The sequence below is a fragment of the Symphalangus syndactylus genome, chromosome 19 (genome assembly GCF_028878055.3).
Source record: "Symphalangus syndactylus isolate Jambi chromosome 19, NHGRI_mSymSyn1-v2.1_pri, whole genome shotgun sequence".
Taxonomy (NCBI): domain Eukaryota; kingdom Metazoa; phylum Chordata; class Mammalia; order Primates; family Hylobatidae; genus Symphalangus; species Symphalangus syndactylus.
The window spans coordinates 38,055,371-38,073,909 of record NC_072434.2 but is presented as its reverse complement, the minus strand read 5'-3'; the positions used below and the strand labels follow the sequence as shown (position 1 = coordinate 38,073,909).

The 18,539-nt window shown below is 44.0% G+C and overlaps 1 protein-coding gene across 1 annotated transcript in view; it reads left to right on the top strand.

The window, feature by feature from the left end:
- The window catches only part of C19H1orf21 (chromosome 19 C1orf21 homolog), a 262,347-nt gene extending 244,874 nt beyond the window's left edge, over positions 1-17,473 (top strand). The window contains exon 6 of the mRNA XM_055233513.2: positions 8,014-17,473. Coding sequence (XP_055089488.1) covers positions 8,014-8,052 — 39 coding nt within the window. The 3' untranslated portion in view covers positions 8,053-17,473. The remainder of the gene's footprint in view (positions 1-8,013) is intronic.
- Positions 17,474-18,539: the final 1,066 nt, after the last annotated feature.

Here is an 18,539-nt window from a genome sequence, read left to right as displayed (position 1 = left end):
TTCTAGATAGTCGTGCACAGATGCTCAAGCTGCAGAATGTGGTTATCTGCTCCTGCAGTCCTGGTTCAAGGACAGAGCTGAAATATACAGATTCTTATGGAAACTTGGATATGAGATTGCCTCTGGATGGTAAAACATGGAGGAAGGGGTTAGGGGATAAAGGGTGTTAGGTGGACAGAGGAGGGAGATGCCTATTAAATTTATGCACCAGAATGCAGATGGGGCAAGTGTGCTTCATTAATCAAGATGCTCTTTGCCACTCAGAAAGCAGTTAAGTCCCACAGTACAGGATAAAGGCTGTCAAGGAACAATAACAGTAAGTCAAGAAACTGAGACTCAGGATATAATAGACTTGGGAGACTCAGAACAGGGAGGATGGGAGGAGGATGTGGAGTAAAAAACTGCATATTGGTACAATGTACACTGCTTGGGTGATGGGTGCACTGAAAAAATCTCAGAATTCACCACTGTGTCATTTATCATGTAACCAAAAACCACTTGTACCCCAAAAACTATTGAAATAAAAAAATTTGTAATTTTTTAAAAGCCTTACTGAATGAGGAAATTATCAATGAAAGGCATTATCTCAGTGACTGTGTTATTAGAAATATAGTTTAGTGATAATGCACAGTCCAGCAACTAACAGAGATTCCCAGTGTCATCCAGACAGGTAAAGGAGCAGAGGAAAAATTCTTCAGGTGATCATTCAGCTAGTCACCAAGCAACAAGAGCCTGCTTTATGACAAGCATAATAGCTTACACTTCCAGACAGAAAGAAGCCTCATTAAAATGAACTCCTGTCATGAGCCTTTATTACAAAACTTCATGTTTGCTTTCTACAAACCCAAGAGTCTTGATCGGACTTGTTTGCTAACTCCATTGCCCTACCCGTGAGGTTCTTTAAATCAGAACTTTTTGATGAAAGCAAAAGACAGAGTTTAAGATGCCTGGCTGAGGCTGGGTGTGGTGACTCACACCTGTAATCCCAGCACTTTGGGAGGCCAAGGCAGGCGGATCAGCTGAGGTCAGGAGTTTGAGACTGGCCTGGCCAACATGATGAAACCTTGTCTCTGCTAAAAATACAAAAATTAGCCAGGCGTGGTGGTGCATGCTACTCGGGAGGCGAAGGTTGCAGTGAGCCAAGATTGTGCCACTGCACTCCAGCCTAGGCAACAGAGCCAGACTCCATCTCAAAAAAAAAAAAAAGCTGGCTGAACATTATGGAAAGAGAACTGGACCTGATTCCACATGTGATTTATGTGGGTATTAGTAGTCCCCTTTATCCACTGTTTCAGTTACCCAGAGTCAACAAGAAGAAGGGTGAGTATAGTACACTAAGATATTTTGAGAGAGAGAACACATTCACATAACTTTTATTACAGTATATTATTATAATTGTTCTATTATTAGTTGTTATTGTTGATACTCGCTTGCTGTGCCTAATTCTTTTTTCTTTTCCTTCCTTTTTTTTTTTTTTTTTTTTTTTTTGGAGACAGAGTTTCACTCTGTCACCCAGTCTGGAGTGCAGTGGTACGATCTTGGCTCACTGCAACCTCCACCTCCTGAGTTCAAGTGATCTGCAGTCTCAGCCTCCCAAGTAGCTGGGATTACAGGCGCACACCACCATGCCCAGCTAATTTTTGTATTTTTAGTAGAGATGGGGTTTCACCATGTTGGTCAGGCTGGTCTCGAATTCCTGACCTCAAGTGATCCCCCCACCTCGGCCTCCCAAAGTGCTGGGCTTACAGGCGTGAGCCTAATTTATATAGGTAGGTAGGTATGTGTAGGAAAAATATAGCATATGTAGAGTTCAGTACTCTCTGAGGTTTCAGGCATCCACTGGTGATTTTGGAGCAAATCCCCCATGGGTAAGCGGAGACAACTGTACTTAAATAAATACAAATAAAGAATAATGGACAGTTGGATTCTAGTATCAACTTCGGTTGCCTCTCTTTGCAGTCCTGTTGCTCCCCTCCTAAGTTCCAAGCTATTCTTGTAACAGGGCCTATGCCCTATTCTGTGTGCATAGTTTTGCTCAAAACTTATTATCAGTTGTGTTGTTTAAAAAGGCTGCATTTTCCATTATGATGTGCAAAACGTTGATGGTTTTCTTCCCTTACTAAAGTACCAGGACACTTTCTGTGTAATACCATTTAACAGCCTCCACCCTGCTACCCCCACACCCCAGCACTGCTTCCCTCCAAAGCCAGAGTGTTCTCAACCCTTGGATATGGGCCACACGAGGATTCCATTAGGTACCCAAAATACAAAGATTTTGACAAGAAACATGTTTTCCCCCTCAGTAAGGGAGGCAAACATTTTGCCTAAAATTTTATGCAACATGGTGGTGCGATGGAAGGACCACTGAGAAGGGAAGAGACTATTTCTCCCTAGGGCAACTACGGGGAAATCCCAGCTACTTGGGAGGCTGAGGAAGGAAAATTGCTTGAACCCAGGAGGTGGAGGTTGCAGTGAGCTGAGATCGTGCCACTGCACTGCACCCTGGGTGATAGAGCAAGACTCTCTCTGAAGAAATAAAAATAAAGAGATGGGAGCAGGAGAAGCCAGCCAGGACAGAGTGAGAAGCACCGAGGCCCTCTGGTACTTGGCTTGTTTGAGGATCTGAATGTGAACTGACTGATTGAGATGTAGGCCCCATTTCTCACCTAGACAGTTTTATTTCCTGTTGGACCAGTTGGTCTCATTTTTCAGTATCATCATAAGAGCTATAATTTATTAAGCACCCACCATGTGCCTAGCTTTGCTAAACACTTTCATGTATATGTTTAATTCCCACAACTCTGCCAGTTAGGTTTTATTGTCCCCATTTTACAGATGCAGAAACAGATTCAACACTTCCTCTCAGTCACTTTCATCTAGTCTACTCCGGTGGGAGAATACTCAGTTCACACTGATTGTTACATGTCTGAGGGGTGTGTATATTGGGCTGAATGCATACATGTCTACAGAAACATACTAAAAACATATATGATGAATCATACCTGACACTGAATGGCAAGGCCTAGACCAGCAGTCCCCAACCTTTTTGGCACCAGGGACTGGTTTTGTGGACGACAATTTTTCCATGGATGAGGAGTTGGGTGGGGCGCGGTGGGGGTGGTTTCAGGATGATTCAAGCACATTACATTTATTGTGCACTTTATTTCTATTATTACATATTCACCGTAATGTAGAATCAGTGGGAGCCTTGAGCTTGTTTTCCTGCAACAAGATGGTCCCATCTGGGGATGGTGGGAGACAGTGACAGATCATCATTGGATTCTCATAAGGAGCACACAACCTAGATCCCTCACATGCACGGTTCACAGTAGGGTTCATGCTCCTATGAGAATCTGATGCTGCTGCTGATCTGACAGGAGGCAGAGCTCAGCTTCACTCACTTGCCTGCCGCTCACCTCCTGCCGTGTGGCCTAATTCCTAACAGGCCATGGACCAATAGCGGTCCATGGCTTGGGGACTGGGGACCCCTGGCCTAGACTATTTGTCTATTTTAAACCTGTGGAGGAAAAGTATGTTAGGCACATTGGAGGAACAGATTCTTAAAGTCACTCTTTGAGCTGTTGCTCTTTAAACTAGCAGGATTTAAAATTAGGATGATGTCCTTTCCTTAATACTTCTAATTCTTATAGACACTTCAGCAAACAAAAACCCCTTACTCTAGAACCTTAGAAATGTGTGTTCTGCATTGACATCAACTTACACTTCCAGGAGGATAATAATACAGATAACTGAAGAAGACGTGGAAGCCTCTACACAGAGTAGGGTGTGTTCGGAAAAATTTTGGTAGGCAAAGGTTCCTTGGGGTTTTTTGAGTCTGCACCCGAAGGCACTCATGGTTCTTTCAAACAACCCTTCTTTGTCACCATCACTAGGAGTTTCTGTTCTTCCAGCTTTCAAGGGCCTCCTGGGGATCTTGCTCTCTGCACTTTCATTGTGTCCTTTGCACAAGGGTGGGATTGTGACTAAGAGCCTCCAGTTCTAATTGAGTAACGCATCCTGACAAAGACTTCCATTTGGATTTCCTTTAAGAGGGAAGGGCATACTTCAGCGAAGAAGTGCTGTGTATCTCCCAAACCTGGCTCCCACTTCCTGCTTTCTGACAGCTGAAGGTCTTCAGGTTCTCTTTTTAGCACAGTTCTTTAAAAATTAAATGAGACATGAAGTCATGCTACAGAAGCAGGCTCCCTGTCCTGCCCAGTAGGGCCAGTGTGCAGATGGGGTCCCCTGTGATGCTGAGATGGGGCCCCTCCAATTACAATTCTCTCAAATCCCCTTTATTTTTATTTACTTATTTATTTATTTTTGAAATGGCATATAGTAATCGTATGTATTTATAGGGTACATGTGATATTTTGATACATGCATACAGTGTGTAATGGTCAAATCAGGGTACTGAGTATATGTATCACATCAAAGAGTCACTTCTTTGTGTTGGAAACATTTCAAATCTTCTCACTACTTTGAAATATACAATATATTACTATTAACTCCAGTCACCCTACTGTGCTGTTGAACACTAGAATTTATTCCTTCTTAACCAGCCTCTCTTCATCCTCGCCCCAAGCCTACTATCCTTTGTACAAGGTAATCACCTCTGGTAATCACCATTCTCAGGTCTCCTTTCTTAGAACGGCACTGGATGGCCGTATGGCTTATGGCCATATCTTACTTTCAGTGTGTTTTGATTTCAAAGTTTGTTACCAAAGCAGTTGCTTCTCAGTGCTGCTGAAACAGGTGATAATAAAAATGAAGCTGAATTGAATTTGAATTTAGTTATCAAATCACTGCAGTTGTAACAAAGGCAAGGAGCAGCCCTGTGGGCTTGCACTTCTCTGAGCTTCCCCCCGCAAGCATCAGGGCTTCACTCTTTGCCTTGTAGGACTGATATAAATAGTACGTGAAATAATATCCACAAAGCAGCTAATGTTGTTTTCTTGCTCCTTTGTATAGTAATGACAATAATTTCAGAGTAGCCAATGCTTGGGAAATGAAAGTTGTAGAGTCTTGTGTTTACAAAGAAGGTTTGTTTATATTGTATTTGTCCCTCAAAAGGTGGGGTTGGGGAGCCTTTACTGTGGTTTGAAATGGTCCTTCTACTGCATAACCCAGAAACTCATTTACCAAATTAAAGACAATGAGAACACCACCTTTCGTGTATGCATGTGTGTGCACGTGTGCGTGCTTGTGTGTGCACACGTGTGTATGCGTGTGTGCACACGTGTTTGTGCGTGCGTGTGTGTATCTGTCTGCCATTCCTTCCAAGTTCTTCCTCATGGATGAAGCACCCTCTAAACTCCACATTGGCTGGCTGAGACTTTGCTTTGATTTGAGGCCTCATTTAGTCATAGGTAGTAGAGGGACTTCGGTTTCTGCCGTAGAAGTTTTATTCATGTACATCGGTTTCTGGCCTGTCTGGAGTGCAAAGCTGAGGTGGGAGGAAGAGTTCCCTGACACCAATCAGATGACAGCTTATGGTCACAGTCCTTACTCACCTGACAGCCACTAAGGGAGGAGGTCCCTATTCCCCTGCCAGGGGGACTGAACAAACACAGGGTTTACAATAACAACAATTACAATAATAGTAGCAGTAGTAGTAATAGTAGTATTAGCTAACATTTATTGACTACTTGCCAGACACTACATTTTTTTCCATTTAATCCTGACCATAACCCTATGGGATGGAGACCATGATTATCCCCAGGAAACCAAAGCCCAGCAATTTGCGCACTGTCAAACAACAGTGTATATGTACATATATACACTGGAGATGTCCACTTTCCTTTCCTAATAAAACCTTCAGGAAAACTCCATGAGCCCTACCTTTCCTCTCCACCTGAATACTTGGGTCCATTTGTAAGTTTCCTCTCTGAGCCTCATGAGTTGGGGATCTGTGGAGAGCATGATTTGACATTTATGGCATTGTGTGGATACATTTGTATGTGTCTTGTTCCCCAGATTAAAAAATAAACCCCCAGTGGCCAGGGACCTTGAAGTTCTTTCTAGCTCTCCAGTGTGTGACTCAGAGCATGTCTCCTGAGTGGTCTGGGCCAAGGCTAGGGATGGCATCTGCTTGGGCAGTGTCACCAGGGAGGCTGCCCATGGGATGACTGCCAAGTACACACTCCTCATGTCAGGAAGACTGCTTACCCAGCTTCTCTGCTCAGGAGAGGTTTTGTGCAGCAAGTAAAACAAGCCTAGAGACGACACTAGACTCAGACACTCTGTAAGTGGCAGGGGTGGGAGTTAGCAATCTGATGGTGGAGGAAACCAAAACATGCTAAGGGGTGAATCCCGTTCTAAGGGAGCAAGCAATCTGGGGCCAGTTGGCATGGGAGTGAGCAGCCCTGCCTGCTTCCACAGGCCTGAAGACTTCATTATGTGGCAGTTTGTTTTGTTTTGTTTTGTTTTGAGACAGAGTCTGACTCTGTTACCCAGGCTGCAGTGTAATGGTGCGATCTTGGCTCACTGCAATCTCCGCCTCACAGGTTCAAGCGATTCTCCTGCCTTAGCCTCCCAAATAACTGGGACTACAGGTGCCTGCCACCATGCCCAGCTAGTTTTTGTGTTTTGAGTAGAGATGGGGTTTCACCATGTTGGCCAGGCTGGCCTGGAATTCCTGACCTCAGGTGATCCACCCTCCTCGGCCTCCCAAAGTGTGGGATTACAGGCGTGAGCCACCGTGTCCAGCCAGCAGTATTTTGCCAAACACACACGGGCATGGGCACATATACATCATGTGTAAAAGTATGTGCCATAAGTGATTTAATCACTTTATTACCATTAACTCATTTAATCTTCAACTGTTCTGTGAAATAGGTACTCCTGTTCTCTTCATTTTACAGATGAAGAAACTGAGACACAGAGAGGTAATTTTACCAGGATCCCAGAGCTAGGAAGTCACAGAGTCAAGATTAGCACCCAGCCACATGGCACAAAATAATCCATTTTGATAATGCTTAAATATTACGAAAATGTAAAACATTTCTGTTATATAGATAATGTGACCAAAAAACATGTAATACATCTGAGAAATAGTTATATGCAAAATTATTATTATCATTAAGTATTGGTACTTTTAGAAATAAGTTCTGCTTTTAAAAGAACATTCCCCCCCCCCCAAAAAAATGAAACATGTAGTGTGTATTTTAAAAGAAAAAGTTGAAGGAAACAAATAATAATAACACCTGACTTTTTACAAAACCCTTATCTATGACATCGGACACAGGCAGGGCAGGTGCCTTTGTTGTTTGCTATCTGTGATGGGTTACAGACCAAGAGAGTCATGTGTTTTGACCAAGACAAGCTGGCTCAGTTAAATGTGGATCCTTAAAGCCCAGCCCCAATCATATCTTCATTGAGTTTATGACCTAGAGGAGAGAGGATAAAATATGTTCACAGGTAACCATTGTACATAGTCCTTAGAGCTTCAGATAACCTGTTTTGTTAGCAAATGAATCAGAAGCATCTTTGCCTTTCTTGCCCATCCCACACATACCAAGCATAGACCTGTTATGCGTGTTTAAGGATTCTTGTTTGTTGTTTTTTGTAATCCGTTTTAGAGTGAATTAAACTCAGACATCCCTGGATTGTATGCTCTCTGGAGAATGTTGAGTTTCAGGCACGGGAATGTAGCTGTAGAATGTGGCTTGTTCATTCTTCCTGATAAGAAATTGATCTCCTGAATGGATTGGCCATTTGGTAATTTCTTAGTGAAAGGCTAACTCTTGAATACGGCTATTATAATATAAATTCTTACCAAATGTAAGGGCTTATTTGGGGCTTGGTAAAACTGTCATGCCTTGAAGTAGATATAGCTTATAAATTGGCTAACATGTATTTATGACGTAGCTACCCCTGTGCCAGCTATCACTGACAAAGCCTGGATTCTGTTGCAAGGAGACATATATTGAGAGAAAATTGATTACTAGTAACTATTTCAGGCTCTGCTTTGAATTTCTCATTCACATGCTCTTTTTTCTTTTTCCCTCCAAGGGTCGGGATTACTGTTCGGAAGAAGAGGATATCACATAGCACCAATTTTACCACTCAAACCAGGAGCTACTACTGTGTAAATAGGTTACACCCCAGTTGAAATCTTTGCAAAGGTCGGTTCTATTCAGCGAACAGCACTATAGCAAAAGAAGATCGTTCCATATTGTACGCCCCATTAAATTACAGTGTTTCTTAATGAACTTGCAAAGGAATATTGCTAAAAACAAACAAAAAAAACTGTTATCGAACTTTCTTTGTTGCTGCTAGTTAAAACTTGTTGCAACTTTTCACTTCTCTTGTGTCCAGGTATGCAGCAAAATTCTGCAATTTCACCTTAAAGATACTGTTGGTTTCACAGATGCTCTCCAACCTATTTTCTATAAGATGAGGTAGTGGTGAACTCAGATATCAAACTTCTCTTCTAAACTGGTTCTGCTTCTAAGACAAGCATCTCCTGCCCTCTCTCCTTCCTCCCCATCTCTCGCACGCAGTCTAGAGATGGACTGAGCCTTGCTTCTCACTGGCAGTGTTGAGCTTTGGAGATGGGATGGTTGCTATGCCAAGCCTTGTTTCTCTGCTCAGAAGAAGTAGAGAAGCTATTATCAATTAAAAGCATGCTGTGATGTGACTCCTGGAAGTGATGTAGGAGTGAGTGGCAGGTTGTTTGATTTAATAGATATCTTAATCAAGAATTAAGCTTGCAACATTGGCTTTGCTCAGATGCAGATGGAAGTGTGATCACAATCATTTTGAATCCCTCTTCCTCACTTTTTTTTCTAAGAAAATAAACATTTTACTGTTTTTATGGATCCTTGTCTTCTCCCATTCATCCAGCTCAGTGTTTTAAGATGATCCTGGGTGCAGAAGTTGAGCCCTCCTTTGCATTGACACTGATAATTAGCTAAAGGGCTCCCTACCCTTCCATTAAGAACCTACCAAGCATTAGCAAGGCTGAAAGTGGTCTGAAGAGGTGAGGGGACATCCTATGACTTTTTAGGAGGGCCTGAAACCACCTTGTTACCTTTCATTTTGTTAGCAAATAAACCATCCTGTTTCGTAACTCTCCCCCTTCAAAATGCTACATGAGACTTGCCACTTCCTTTTTCTCTTACTTTCAGCACACTAGACATAGGAAAAGTGTTTGCCTACTCAAAAACATACTTTTATGCTGATAATGATATTTGGAGATGTGAAAGCCAAAAGCCCCCGGCAATGATGGGGAATGTTGACTGAGTGTTCAGCAGAGTTTATTTTTCCATACTATATGAAGAGAATGATCTCTTCTCAAAGACAGAAGTGATATTTTTAACAAATATTGTCACAAGTAAATAGCAATCAAACGGAGAAAATAACTTTTGTATTTTTTTAATGTGTTCGATAGCTTTGACGAGGGTTCTCTTTGTTACTTTCAGGGGAGGGCATCCTATTAAATGCCACGCCAGCAGTCCGGGTCTGGGTTTGTCCCACAAAAACACAGGAGCACTGTTATGTTTCTCTCTTTTGGGGTTGTGACTTTGAAGGCCCTCAATATTAGCTGCACTGCCACCCGCAGAAGGTGGAGAGTTAAGATGTTCTGTATCAATTTGCTCTTGCCGAAAAGATGAGCCTCGATTTTAAAATCTATCCACGTAACTGATGGCACCATTGATGTGCGAATAGTGAGATTCCCTATCTCCATTTAGACCTGGGACGGCAAAAGGGAAGGGAAGGAAACTTAGCAGAGTGTTATGGACAACAGATTCACATATTAGCAACAAAATCCCATAATTGTTTTGGCCAACAGCAGCTATTTTGGGGAGCAGCTGTGGCTGTTACATAAATAGAGATGCAGCCAAAATTTTAGGCTTTTTATCCTGCTTCAAGCAGAAAAATGCAGGGAGAGTCAAGTAGTCTAGGATTTCAGGTTGCCTCCCCTCATATGGTTTTTGGCCAAGTGACTAAAACAGTTTTCCACAACTGTAAACGAACTGCTAAGCCCCGCCTCAAACTTGTTCACTGGGGACTTTGCTCACTGTTCTGTGGGTGACCTTTTCCGGGATTTCTTGTTCTTACCAAGCAAGAATTAAGCACATGCTAAACGTCTTCCATTTGACTTCTCTACTCGCTGTCTCAGACAGTGTCTTCCCAGAAAACCACCACCCACTACCCAAAGATGAAACATGCTCATGTCATTTTTCTCATAGTCACATTTAACACTTTTGACATGTTACACATGTGCATAGATCCAAGCGTTTCTTGGGAACCTGACTTTTGTGTGTTTAATAAAGCTGGAAGCGGTGTTGCCCTGAACCAGCAGCTTTTCACCCGGGTTCTGGCGCCGGTGTTTAACACTGGATACATCTTTGACGTGCAAAAGTGAGTTCATCTTCAGACACATTTGGTACATCCAGAAATAGATCCAAGAAATGGGGTGGTTGAGTGGGTCCACATGAAATGCTTGATTATGTCAGCAACACCCAACACTGTGTGTTTTCCATTTGTTGGTTTTAATCATAAAATTGTCAAGTGATTCGTGTTTGTACTTTATTTTTTTATGCCTTCTGAAAGGATCTAAAGCAAAAATATTTTCCCTTTTTTTCCCCATGTGTATCTGAACATTAAGCAGATTGGCTCAGACACAATGAAAAGAATAATCCAGTGTACGTGCTGGCGCACTCTGCTAGTTGTTATCTCTGTGGGGCTCAGGAAGCTGGAAGGAGGAAGGGAGGGTAAGTGGCCTGGTGAGTGGAGGTAGAAAAATGATGAGAAATGAACTGAGAGCACTAAGCAGAGAGGGTTGATAGGCTGGCCGTGTCCGGGGTGAAATTGGAAATCCAGCTGCCTAGTGGCCAGTGGGTGGGGCAAGACTGTCAACGAGATTTACAGCTGGCTTACACACGCCTTATGTCCTCTGAGTTGTAGAGTTGTAAAAGTTCAGCAGTGTGTGCACAGCTCTCTTTTGGTTGGCAGAGATTCAGGATCATGGAGTACTGCTCTCATAATTGAAGATGTGTTTGTTATTGGCAGAGAACCTTAAAAAAGGCCTTTACCTCAGCGATGCTTCCTAGCCCCAGGCTTGCAGAGAACACAGAGTGGTGTTGTGGTCTATTTAGGGACAAAGAAGGTATAAAGTCCAGAGATGAGAAAATAGGTCAGCCCTCAGAAACTGCAGCAGCCACGCACACAGAAGCCTGCTGGAAGACAGGTCTCTCTCCGTCCACAGTGCCCGTGATCTGAGCCTGGGCTGGGATGACTCAACTTAGCAAAGACGGACCCAGGAGGAGTGCTGGTTCTTCAGTCTTTGTACTGGCCCCATCCTGTCCTCACTGTAATGTGAGGAAGCATCTCTGTGTCAGGGCTCACCTGGGCATCTAAAGCGGCCACGCCCACAATCCGACAGCCCCCAGGAGCAGGTCCAGGGATGATGCAGCCCCCTTCTTGGTCCCATGTGACGTCATCCTGCTTTGTTATCTTCTTATAACTTTATCCTGCTATAACTTTATCCTCTTCTCAGCCTCATCCCTGTTTTTCTCTTAGGGCAAGACTCTTCCATAAGCCTGCTAAAAAACAGAGATGATAACCTCTTACAAACTTTACCTCATAGCCTGTGAAGCAGGTTGGCATGTGGATTACAAGTCCTGCTTTGACACTGGGCAAGAATTTAAGAGTGTTCTCTCTCTACTAGTCATAGAAAAGAAACATCATTAAACATGTTGAGTTTTAAAGGAAGAAATATTTTCAAATTCTTAATCCAAGAAAATACTGAGTTGGAATCTTAGACTTCGGGACTCTGATACATTCTTTGTGAAAGGCAAAATAATTGGTATCTAAAGTTCTGTACTTCCTGCCTCCCCTAAAGGAAAAGGATATTAGATTGCACACTATAATTTTACATAAGATCTGCCTTCCACACTTCCCTGCTGGAAGGCATTCTCAGAGCTTTATGTCTTCGTACCTCTCAGAGATTGGACTTTTTGTTGTTTAAAACCCCAACAAAAAAATAATAAGGCTTGATTGGTGGGGAGGGAATGTGTATTTAGGGGCATAATAAAAAGGTGGCTCGAAGCAGGAACTTTAGCCTCATGGTGTCGTGGGTGGATGCCTGGACTCCAGTGTACCTGTAAGGAGCTGGGTTAGGCAGTCGGCTGTCACACTCACATGTGCCTGCAATAAACCTTTTGGAATTTCATGAACGAGGTCTATGAATTGCCTTTTGCCAGTGAATGGATGTATTTTTCCAAGGGGGGAATAGTGTCCTTGACTTCAGCAGTCACCTTTTTGTGTGTCTCTGGAAAGGGGTCAAAAAAGTATGGTAAAGATGAGGCTTATGAGTGAATACCTCTGGGACAAACCTTTGGACTCACAAGCTATGCCATGTTTTTCAGGAGACTCTTGTACCTTATCTGGAATCTAATCTTGGGAGAAGAGGAAAAAGGAGCTAATATTTGTCATTTATACTCACTCTGTGCCAGATACTGTGCTAGGCATTTTATAATTGTTTTATGTCATCCTCATGATAATCCTGTGAAGTGGATCTATTACCCCCACGTTCTAAATAATAGATCTTAAGTGTGGAATGCATCTATCCAACATAAATGCCCATGTTGAAAGAAGGAAAGATGTCATTCAAGTATTTTTCAAATTCTTTTTATTATGACTATGCCCTTCGCAACACTGTGAAAACAACCCCTGTGGGCATCTGCCTTCCAGAATCTCTCTCTGGCTTCTCACCAGCTTGGTTTCCTCATGGGGAGTGTTTTATTTGGCCTCCCCTATCTGAGCTGCACACACGCCAGGAGAGGCCATTGGCTAACAGGAGGACTTCAGTGCCCTGAGGAAAAGGCTTTGGGAATTTAGGCACACATTTCTCCCCTTGTAATACTTCTAGCATCTGGAAAAGGAACCTGGTATTTCTGCAGTTAGATACCAGATGCAACCAGAACAGGCTTTCGAGTGCTGTGATTTCTTTCCTGGGTTCCCAAGGCTTGTTGTTTCATCACAAGCTGTATCTTTTTAAGGTTAGAAGTCTTGACCTTCATGGGGGTCTGGGACAATCTGATCTCCAAGCATGGAGGAAAGGCAATGCCTGGACCACTGACTTGTATTGAAATCCTTTCTTGTGGGCTAGGATTTGATGTCTCTTTTGCATCTTTGGACTGGGGATCTGCATCTTCCAGGTCCATTTAAGCACTGAAACTAGATGCGAATCTCTTTCAAGACCTTACATGTTTTAGATAGTCATGTAATGACTTGGATAGACATTTAAATAACTTGTTCCAAGGTCGGAAGAGCCAAAGAACTCCTCAGAGTTCCTCTTCTTGCTTCTTGAATCACATCCTCTAAAGATGACTCACGTCTCCATAGCAACTGTTAAAGGTGCTGCCTAGAGGGGACCCGCTCCCACCTTTACTTACTTGGCTCAAAGGAACCAAAAGAATTTCCTTGTGTAAAGGGGCTGTCATGTCCAGTTTTCCTTTGAAATCAGGCCCCCAAGATCCTGCTTCTTTCTAACCTGGCAGCTGTCACGTCCCTTCAAGATGATGTGGGAAATGGCCCTTATAACTTGGGAACCACAGAAATTGCTATATTTCAGGAAGATTCACCTCTAAACTGAAGGCTTCATTCTGATAGTGTCTGCCCTCTCTACCCTGATTTCGCCCTTCTTTGCTTCCATTTTTAGCCCAAGGCTTTGAATTTGATTGAGTAAGACTTAGAGGCAGTATAAAGAACACCATAAACTCAGGCAGAAGTCCCTTAGGGTCTCTAGGGTTGAAAATAATTCTAGAACGTTAGGGGGACCTCTTGGCATTGACTCTAAAGGGAGAGAATAGCCCCTGTGTCCTGGCATTTCAGTCTAGACCTTCAGAGACTGTTCTCTCTTGACAGGCAAGCAAGCAAAGGAAGTTTTGCAATAGATTTCAAGCCAGTTTTTCCATTCAAACCAAGATGCAAATTCATAAAATTACTCTTTTCCTGGAATAGATCCAGGCAGCTGCCTTATTAGAACTTTAGATTCGGATCCATTTTCTTAACACACATACACATACACACGCATACATACATATACAGAGAGATACACGGAGAAAGGAAATTTACTCTTATCATTGAAATACTTCAAGAAAGAGCTGGATTTTGCCTTTCTGTAATCTCCAAGATAATGTCTAGGAAAGTAATGGTATAACTATAGGTACTGAAACAGGAAAAACCAGCCATCACTCTTGAGAAAGTTTGAGTTCAACTCACATGGGAGAATCGAGGTCTGCTACTCATCTCGCTTTGTGACCCATCTGTGCCTGGATGCCCTACTACATCTGCTTGACTCGTCTGGGCTGCTAGCCGGGGTGTTGTGGCTGACATCCTTTCCCGGCCTTACACACATAATGGACACATCCCTAATGGCCTGTGCCTGGTCCAGCCACATACAACCACCACATGTCTCACACACCGTCCCCCTCATCCATGTGGACTTGACTGTGGCATTTCAGCAGCTCCACTGGGATGCTCTAACCCCAGTGTGTGGAGTTGGGGTCCCTTCATCTAGGTTGACCCAGGTATAGCATTTTTAGCATTGCCTTTCCAGTCTTGATGATTCATTCATTGAACTTATTTATTTCTGGAGCCCCTGGTACACTCCAGGCACTGTGCTAATTGCCACAAAGCACAATTGAACTAAATCCACCTTCAAGGAACCTAGCCATAACGAGGGAGGCAGCATGGAAGTAACCCTACAGAGGACAGTCCTGAGTGCTGTGGAGCATCTCACTGTGGCAGCCAGCCCAGTTTTGGCAATCAGGGGCTTCCTGAAAGAGGTGACATCAAAGCCCGGATGTGTCAGAGGACTGAGGGAGAGTGTTACTAAAGGACTTTCAGCCTGAGAGGACAGCATAGGACTCAGCCCAAAGGAGGGCCAGTGTGGACTGTCCAGGGCCGGCCTGCAGTACAGAGGCTGGAGCTTGGACTTGTAGAGGGAGAGAGAAGAGCAAGGGATGTGGACGGGGCAGTGAGCCTGGCTAGCCACAGAGGGTTCCCGGGGCTTTGCTGGGGATTCAGGGAGCATAAATAAGAGCTTTAGGCGGTGCTGTGTCCTCTGCAGCCCACTGCTGAGGTCCTCCAGACAGGTAAGATGTGGTCACAATCAGGGCCGAGGTTTCCCTCCTCACTGCGGCAGTGCAGGGGTGCTTGCTGAGATGATTCATCCCAGGGTGTCCTCTGTCCCTTACCCAGCCCCAACTCCTCTTCCTCTGCCAAAAGCTATTTGAATTCAAGGACTTTAACCTGGGCCGGATCTGGTTTGGAGACATAAAGGGGACAGCTCTGGGTCAGCATGACCTTCTTTAGAGCCACTAAGGCTAAAAATACCTTTTGGGACCAGGCTGGCCTAGACCCAGGGATGAGAATGCACCCTAAAATAAATATACGGGAAGCAGCAGAGGGCTTCCCTGTCTAGTGTGTGATCCTAACTAAAGGCAGCTCTCTTGGACAGCCTTCCCATGGATTAGGTCACATACACCTGGTGGCCAAGCCTCTGCTGGGTCCCAAATACACACCCGAGTCCTGCCAAAGAAAGGAGATTTGTGAAAAGCACAGACAAATTGTATGCAAGTGGAAAATACCCATAGGCCTAGACAGCTGTGGAGGGAAGACCTCGTGGGTACCTGGAGGCTGCCAGTGCTGGGAGCTCTGCAGGTATGATTCAGGGAAGGCTCGGAGACAAGCGGAATCTCTCTATGGAGACAACTCGCAGTGCCTTTTAGGTTTTCCAAATAACCTCAGAGTTTAGAGCACTGGGTTTTTTTCTCCCCCTCCCCACCCCCAGAAAAATAATTAGAAAAATGTTTAGGAGAAAGGAAAAGAATTAGATGCATCAGAATACCAGCTATAAGCCAACACTGTTTCCAGAAACTCAAGAAAAAGCTCGGAAGACAGTTCCCCTGAGAGGCTGGAGGAGTTGGGGCTGAAGGCAGTTTTCCTAGCTAAGGGGCACTGGGCCTTGCTGCACCTTGGGGCTGACCTTTTTTGCAAAACCCCCACCCGTGCTCTCCTGGTGTACTCAACAGCAATGCCAGCTTTCTGGACCCTTGGAAAGGTGTTAGCTCAAACACCCACTTTTTCCAGATCTTCCTCTTGCTCTTCACTGAGGAATTTGTAATTCTGAGGCTAGCGATTCCCACTCGGATATTCCACAGGCCCTGGTGTTTAGATTAGAATTTGTCCAGCAGTAATCCTGATGCTGGAAACCAACAAACATTTGGCCTCACATTCACCTATTTAAAAATTAGAGCCCCTGGAAGGTCCCCTTAGGGCCATGTGTTCATGGAATATAAGCCAAGTTTGCCTTGGGGTACCTCTCCCCATTTTCTGCCCTGGCCCACTTCCCACTCACCTCCACCTCATTGCCAGGAAGGGATCAAAATGCCTCCATGCCAGTTGTTAATGGCTGCATATTTGCCCTTCCCAAGGGTATTTGCATTTTATTTAGGAACATGGCCTTATATTCAAGGAAAATCTAGCATCAAGATTACGAGGCATCACCTCTCAATCAGGTCTGGGAGGTATCTTGGGGCACTGCTCTTCTGAACACCTGCAGAAGCTTCTTCAGGTGAGTGTGGGAGCCCGGAAGGGTAGCCTCCGTAACCACTCTGCCTGCACATGAATTCTGCAAAGCAGTGGGCCCCCATCTGTTTCAATTACACATGCCTGTCAGCAAAAACTTCGTGAGATGCACTCTCTCTCTTATGTTTATTACTTAAAGCATATTTCCCTTTACTTTTGTACTACTATATTAGGCACATTATAAAAAGTATACAGCATAGAAACTTTAAATGAATAAGACACCAAATATAAACAGAGGCTCTGGCATTTTCTCTCTGAACTCCTGAGGGGGACCTTGGGTACCTCCTGGTATGTGCACACCCCACTTTGAACACCCTTGCTTTAGTGCAAATCAGCACACCTAAATAGCATCCCAAACCACTGTGCAACATTTGGCCTGCAGAATAAGAAAGTCCTAAGGCAGAATCTCCAGGAACTTCAAATCTGGGAGATGAGGCAAGAAAACTCACTCACAAACAACATAAATGTAAATAATTCAGAACCCTAAAGGAGAGCTGTCCCTAGACAGTAGTGGCTACAGGTGCTAAGCAACGGTCAGGTACACTGGACAGAGCCATGCGATTGTTCATCTTCCCTCTCTGGGTCTCCAGAAAAGGACACTGGCAATATCCCCAGCTCTCTCCTGATTGGAATTCTTTGAACCCTCGAAGTGCTCCAGCAGTACTACCCCCCACGTAGCAGTGGGCCCATGTCGCTTGAATATTATTTTTGATTTGACCACCAAGATGTAATGATGATTCTATTCCATTTTGAAAAGGGTCTGAGAAAGTGTACAGGTCTAATTATATATACATATTTATACATGTGTATTTTTGTTTATTGTTACATTTTGACATTGGACTTTCTATTAAATAATTTTTAAAAATTGGCCTGGCTTTGTTCTCTTTTATGTCTTTCTTCTTTCCTTTCTCATGGAGGAGGCCATTGTAAATATCTGCAAAAGACCCTGTTGGTGTCCTTGTCCCTCCTCTCTTTTGTCTTCCCTATTTCGTGTACATAAGGGCTTCTCTTACCATTCGTAAATGTTCTGTTTTTACTGGATATGTGGTACAGCAGGCACCCACATGGAAGGCCCCCAACCTTGTTGTCACCTCCTCTGACTTCCAGGGACAGCCCACACTGTCCTATCAGCCTCAGCAAATTCACAAATTCAGACTTGATGAAGGTGCAAGAATGGGCAATGCATAAAATAACACCATGAACCTTCTCTCCTGCTCACTCCCCACCACACACAGACACGCACACACACGGTCCTGTCTATGAGACCTTGGACAAGTCATTTAACCTTCCGGAGCCTACTAAAAACAATCGTTTTCTCATGAGTTTCACTTGAGGAGATCCCACAGGAAGTGCTTAATGAACAACCTTCTGTTACACAATGACTCTTTTTTGTTTATTCATTCTACTCATTCAGCTGACATTTGTTAATTGCACAGTGTATGCCAGGGCCTGGGTCACCCACAAAGGGGCTCAGGAATGTGTGAATTTAAGGAATTCCGCACTCCAAGGTCAAAGGCCAAAAGCTGTTTCCCTCTGCTCTGTCTTCACTGTCGCATGAGCCTGTTTATTTCTGACAAGCGTTGGTCCCATGAGCCCAGCCAGCCTTCCGCCCTCCACCCTTGCTCTTGGGAACAGATTGTCTTCATGATTTCCAACTGGTGTGAGGAGGGAGGGAGGGAGGGAGGTCAAGCCAAGGACAGGGGAAGGAGTTGATAACTATTCCTAGGCTTCTTCCTCCAAGCCATGGAGCTGGAAGTTCAGATTTGCTGCTGAGTTTTATGAGCTGTCAAATAAGGCAAAAGGAAACTTGGGACCCAAACTTGTTCTTTCAGTAACAACAAACCTGTTTCTCCCAGCAGAGGCTCACTTGAAATCACAAAGGCCAGCCAAGCTGAAAGCTCCCTAACTCCACCTACCTTCCCCTGTCTCTCACA